General features: G+C 36.4%; 1 protein-coding gene across 3 annotated transcripts; it reads right to left on the bottom strand.

Moving 5' to 3' along the window:
• Positions 1 to 467: 467 nt before the first annotated feature.
• On the bottom strand, positions 468 to 5,752 carry LOC107487374 (uncharacterized). Of its 3 annotated transcripts, none has more exons than XM_021141986.2 (4): positions 3,839 to 4,217; positions 2,313 to 2,434; positions 1,259 to 1,335; positions 468 to 723 (listed from the first exon to the last, which is right to left on the bottom strand). In XM_021141986.2, exons 2-4 carry the CDS (start codon positions 2,411 to 2,413, stop codon positions 587 to 589), a joined length of 315 nt encoding a protein of 104 aa, XP_020997645.1. In that variant the 5' UTR covers positions 2,414 to 2,434; positions 3,839 to 4,217; the 3' UTR covers positions 468 to 586. The 3 variants fall into 3 exon arrangements, with proteins under 3 accessions (XP_020997645.1, XP_052117387.1, XP_015963475.1); XM_052261427.1 differs by having other exon boundaries at positions 2,313 to 2,427; XM_016107989.3 differs by lacking the exon at positions 3,839 to 4,217 and adding an exon at positions 5,448 to 5,752 and having other exon boundaries at positions 563 to 723.
• Between the last annotated feature and the right edge of the window lie 469 nt (positions 5,753 to 6,221).

Below are 6,221 nucleotides of genomic sequence, written 5' to 3'. Positions count from 1 at the left end.
TTATAATTTATTTAAAAATATTTTTATATTTTAAATATATGTTGTAATTTTTTGTATCATAAAAATTTTAAATTTATATATTCACATATTCTATATAGTGTCATCTCGTGTGTGGCGCACTTGTCAAATATCTAACAATAAAATCCCTAAATTACTCGGAAATTACCCAAACCCTAATGTACTCCCCAAACTCCATTACACAGAACACACACGTTCCTTCACCCCTCACCCAGCGCCACAAACTCTCCCACCAATCCAGACCTCCTCACAGCCCCGTCGTCCTCCCTCTCCTCCGTCTACCGCCGGACAACAGCAACTCATACCAGCAGCCTTTTGTCTCCCTCTCCTTCCCTTGTAGCACCCCTCCCTCTCCGTCGTCCTCCACGGCTCCACGCAGCATCAGCAGCCGCCGTGGTCCTCCGCGTACAGTAGCAGCACGCACCAAAACGGTCCCTTGTCTTGTCCCCAACACATCATTGAAAGCAAAAACGGTCTTTTATATTAATGAAAACTTGATGCCAACCATACACAGTGGAGAATCAACACTCCACAAAATAACAATCAAGTATATAACTAGAAAATATTACTATTCAGAATCATCAATCTCTACAGTCTCGCTCTTTTTGAAATCACTGATAGCCTTATCAAAAGTGCTCCTTACATGTTGGCAGATAAGCATCAGATCTTGACATGCATCCTTTAAAACTTCTCGTGCCGGATCCCCTACAGTTGCATAATGATAAAGCAATGAACACAATAAGACCAAATGAATGATAATTGGATTAAATCAATAAATTTTATGGGAATGCCTGCGGGTATTAACATGTCCTCAATCTATCTCCCAGTCAATGCTATATATATGACTTTTGAACATTGAATAGGACTTAATTCACCACACTTTTCTCAAAACAATAATTTCAGCCTCAAGTTCAATCATGCATGAGACAACAAATTAGACTTTACTCATATCTTCCTGAAATGGCCAGAAACCACCTTAAGAGGAGCAGCTAAAATAAAGAAAAGAGGATCAAATTAAGACCACTTGAATGATAACAAGATGAAATTTGAAATGCCAAGAAAACAATAGGATCAGGCTTGGAAAATTGCCATAGATATGAGATGATGAAAAAAAAGGTGCTGTGAAAAACTTTGTAGAAAAGCAATCATAATTAATCATTGTCCTCTCATCTTTATTAGGTGAAGAGATCTAGTTCACATGATGATACCTACTACAGTTGAAAGGCATGCCATATGTTACCTGTTGTCTGGACTCTGATGTTAACGCGGTTATCGGACGGATGAGGAATGCTGTACCCACAAAATGTAACTCTTGGACTGCAAGAAACATTACTGATATAACCTCATTAGGATATATAGTACTAAAAATAAAAGCTATAAGTGAAGGAGTGAAAAAGAGAGATGCAAAACCTAAACTACTGGATAATTAATTATGTGCCACAAAAAATACAGAGAGAAATCAAAAGCAATACAGATATTTGGCTCAATCCCCCGTCCTCTCCTCACAGAGATGTGGGGGAAATTCATGCTTCACAATAAGGATTCAGTTTAGTTTATGTTTATTTATTTCAAGAATTCATTAATTCTTTTGGTGAATTTTTACAAAGTCTTACACTTGTTACCATTGGTCTAATGCAACCCTCCTCTTTATCATGTATAAGGACCAAGTATGTAAAGATTTATAGTAAAGCAGAATCTAGACAAAGTTTGATTGGTCATTATAAGGAAGACATGAATTTAGAGCAGCATGCTGCTTACTTCTTTATTTTGGTGGTTGGAAAGAAATGCCTCAAATTCAAAGGTATTTCCTGGTACTAAATTAATTGTTGGATACAGAGCTTTTGCATTGCTATTTGCTAATGGATTTTCCTGACATGGTTGCTATAAGGGAACCTTGTATGATATCGCTTACACTTAGGACATATATTAAATTCCATTGACTGATTTTGAAAATATTTCTAATATAAAATCAAGGGCTAATAGGAACCAATTGAAATTGGGTCAAGCGATGACTTCTGCAGGGAAATGTGAAACTGAAGGGATGCGCCACTTATGTGTCAAGTTTGTTGTAATTAGTAAGAAGGGAGAATATGGAGACCAGTTAGGCATCTAAATTGGGAGATTCTTGGGGTGTGTAACTGCTTAATGCTCCAATAAGGTTTCTTTCATTTCAGCTATATAGCTATAGCAATATATACTGCTTCTTTTATTTCTGTGTCATTTTATGTAGTTTCCTCTCAAAATGCAAGAATAAATTCCTAAGATTAAAAACACATGGCTTTCACACTACTTACTCTTGATTTAATGTGAATCTCATAGAATTTGCAAATGTATGATCCTCATCTGCCAGAGAAAAAGTTGATTTACTCTGATCAGAGTGTGACCCATGCTCCATCACTGACAACTAATCTGAAACCTGATAAAAACAAACAAAAAAATAAAAATTAAGTGAGCTTCAAAAATAATAATACCGAGTATCCGTCAGAAAATAGGATAGCAGCTACTCTGGCTAGGGGTGTTTGGTTTGCAGTCTGGTTCGGATTTTAGAAGGGGAAAAAAAAACATCCGCACAAATTATACATAAAAATTCGATATGGTTTGGTTTGGTTTTTTTGTGAGGCCAACCAAACCAACTAGAAATAGATTGGTTTGATACAGTTTTTCAATTTTTACGCTAATTAAAAAAATATGTTCTAAAGGAAATTTATCTTCATGCTTAATGCCATCTTTACCACTCTTTTCAGAACAAAACAACAAAGAATCATAACAAAAAAATTCAAATAAAAAAACAGTAGAGAACCAATAATCATATTTGCTATGACTGATTTATGATTTATGGCCAGAGATTCCACTTTTCTTTTAAAGCACAAGTTATAACAACATGCAATATCTTGAAACCAGGATCACTCAATGGGTTGAGCTTCTTTAATCAAAGCAAATCTTCTAAAAGTACTAGCTTCTAATTTCCTTTGGCAATGGGTTTAAGTGGCAAAGTTCGTTCTACAAATAGTAGAACCTGTGGCTAGTGTTTAGTGGTTACTTAAGGCAAAGGTTACCAAAATAAAAAAGAATAAAAACAGTGAAGTGAGTCAGCAAACAGAAACAAAAAATTACACAAGCTCGCAAAAGAGAAAAGAAAAACAAAAGTAAAGAAGAACCAAAACACCACTCAACTTGATTCACACAAAGGAAAATAAAGTGAAGTTCTTTGATCTAATCAAATCTTTGGTGTTAACCCAATCTTCTTTCCATCCCTCCCAATGATAATTATTGTTCTTGTTCACATTTGCTATGAGAGATCAAGCTTGCTAAGCATTGAATTGACATTGATACACGCATAGATACATAATAAACCCAGAAGATGCCCATGGCCTCATTAACAAAACATGCAATAAATTCCAAAACTTTTTAACAAACAATTGAGGCCCATGAGTATCATCAGGAGTTCCTCACTTAATTAGTAAGGAAGGTGATAGATCTGCATATTCAAGCTTGCCTTTGTGAAATTTATCTTCATGCTCAATGCCATCTTTACCACTCTTTTTAGAACAAAACAGCAAAGAATCATAACAAAGAAAATCAGAATAAAAAAAGGTAGAGAACAAATAATCAGAATAAAAATGGAAAATCAGAACCAATAATCATAACAAATTGAAAATCATCATAACCGCAATCAGTACCAAGAAAAATTATTAAATCATTAAATCAGTACCAAGAACCAATAATCATAACTAACAGAAAAATTATCAAGTCACAACCTAAAACCAATTAGAAGTCAGAAAAGAAAAAGTTCAGAAAAATTAGAAAAAAATCCCAACACCTAGGGCTCCGTTCTAGATAAACAGACAGTGCAGGGAAGACGGGGCTGGACGGCAAAAACAGGGACTGCGCGGATGGAAGGCGCTGCGAGACCTTGAAGCTTGAGCGACGGCGGAGTGAAGGGCGATAGGGGAGTGCTGGTGCGTGCTGCTACTGTACGCGGAGGACCATGGCGGCTGCTGATGCGTGCTGCTCTGGCCTGCTGCTGCGTGGAGCCGTGGAGGACGACGGAGAGGGAGGGGTGCTACAAGGAAAGGAGAGGGAGACAAAAGGCTGCTGGTATGATTTGCTGTTGTCCGGCAGTAGACGGAGGAGAGGGAGGACGACGGGGATGTGAGGAGGTCTGGATTGGTGGGAGAGTTTGTGGCGCTGGGTGAGGGGTGAAGCCCCACATTCCCCGTGGGTCCCCATTCCCCATCTGCTTATGTTGAACATTTATATGAAAATTACCATAAAAAATTTAAAAAAATATAAAAAAACCACAAAATGTCAAAACAACACACAAACATACATATCACATACATATCTTATCCAAGATTACAACTTACAAATAAAGAAATATAAAATCAAGTGATCATAGTTCATAAAACGAAATTTTAAAATACAACATCCATTCTTAAAAAAAGCCATAAAATAAAGTCTTCAGCTTCCAACAAACAACTCCATGTTCTCTGTTAAGGGGAGTTTTCTCATCTGCTTATGTATTACTTTCTTCCAACCACATGCCATCAATCACATTTTGCACTGCAAGGGGAGTTTTCTCAAATCCGTGTACATACATATTAAAGTCAGAAATTACAGCACAAAACAGGTGAAAACTTAAGTTTAGAACTAATACTATAGTGAATAGAAAAGAAAGAAGACCAGCAACGTGTGTAGAATAGTAAATAACTTTCAAACCCTACAATGGAACTCATGCATGCAACTAAATAAAGCTTCAGGTTAGATTGTCAGATACCAAAAGCCTGCAAAATTAAGCTAGTTTTCAATAGAAAATCCAAAACTGAAGTAGAACCATTCATCTTCTAAACCTGCAACAACCTCAAACTCCTTAAATCCTTCCAAACGTTTGTAAAAGGCCCTAGATTCCACTTAGTGAATCCTAATTGCAATCAAAACTCATAACTAACTTACTACAACAAACAGAGAACCTGAAACTTGAGTCCTGAAACACACTTAATCCTTGTACTAAAGTAGCTCAACCAATAAATTAAGCACAATAAGAAGGTGAATCAGCTTTATGTTTAGTCGATTCATGTATCACCGTTTTGGGTTATAATTCAATATATAAATGGTGCAGCAAATCAGAATTTTTCATTCTACAAAATATAAATTATTAATACAGAATAGCATAGCATAAACTCATCAACAGGCAACAGCTAATAAAATCAGAATTCAGAATTAATGGAAAATAAAAAAATTAAAGTATGAAAAAAATGAAAAAAACAGCCACCAATTATCAGAAATTCATAGAACAAAACATCCATTAACAAAAACAACAGCCACCAACTTCAAAAAATCAAAATCACCATCAAATTCATGAATAAAAGCAAAAACCTAAACTGAAATCCCAAAATAAAAGAAGAAAAGGAGAGAGTAGTGAATCTTACCAGGGATAAGAGAGAAATGGCGGAAGAGGTCAGAAACGCCGGTGAAGAGAAGAGCGGCGAACGACGGGAAGAGAGCGTACGGAACAGGGCGCACGGGGCGGTGCGGTGATGATGCAGTGTGGGCCGGCTGAAACGGACAGTGACAACGCCGTGACGATGGTGGTCGGAGATTGCTGGCTGGGACGACGGAGAGAATGCAGAGGAAGGGTGCAGAGAGAGACGAAGGGATTCGCGAGGAGAGGAGCACTGTCGAACAACAAATGCGGCGCTCTATGTTGGAAGTGGGAAGTGGAAACTGGAAAGAGGAGTTAGGCTTAACATTTCTATATATATGCAAAGTGAAATTACTTAAAAATTAAAATAAAAATTAAATTTATAAAGATATTTAAGTAATTTAATATATTCAGGAATTGTGAAAAATACGGGGACAGGATTTCTGTTCGAGTTTATTTCGGGGAATTTTGTCATCTATTCTCGTTTTTACAGGAAAAATTTTTGGCCATCGAGACTTTATTTGGGGCGGTCTCTGCGAAAAGAGATTTTTGACACCTCTAGCTGGATGAGGGGTGAAGGAACGTGTGTATTCTGTGTAATGAAGTATGGGGAGTACATTAGGATTTGGATAATTTTCGGGTAATTTAGGGATTTCATAGTTAGATATTTGATAAGTGCTCCACGCACACCAAATGACACTGTATAAAATATGTGAATATATAAATTTAAAATTTTTATAATACAAAAAAATACAACATATATTTAAAATATAAAAATATT

The sequence above is a fragment of the Arachis duranensis genome, chromosome 5, assembly GCF_000817695.3.
Source record: "Arachis duranensis cultivar V14167 chromosome 5, aradu.V14167.gnm2.J7QH, whole genome shotgun sequence".
Taxonomy (NCBI): domain Eukaryota; kingdom Viridiplantae; phylum Streptophyta; class Magnoliopsida; order Fabales; family Fabaceae; genus Arachis; species Arachis duranensis.
Note: the sequence above shows the minus strand (reverse complement) of the source record. Positions and strands in the feature narration are given on the sequence as shown.

Bases quoted from the DNA above. Each gene is read 5' to 3' on its own strand.
- LOC107487374 (XM_016107989.3), bottom strand. From the start codon at position 2,413: ATGGAGCATGGGTCACACTCTGATCAGAGTAAATCAACTTTTTCTCTG. The intron at 1,336-2,312 runs GTAAGTAGTGTG...TGTTTCTTGCAG, and splicing joins AGATTCACATTAAATCAAGA to TCCAAGAGTTACATTTTGTG. The intron at 724-1,258 runs GTAACATATGGC...ATGCAACTGTAG, and splicing joins CATCAGAGTCCAGACAACAG to GGGATCCGGCACGAGAAGTT.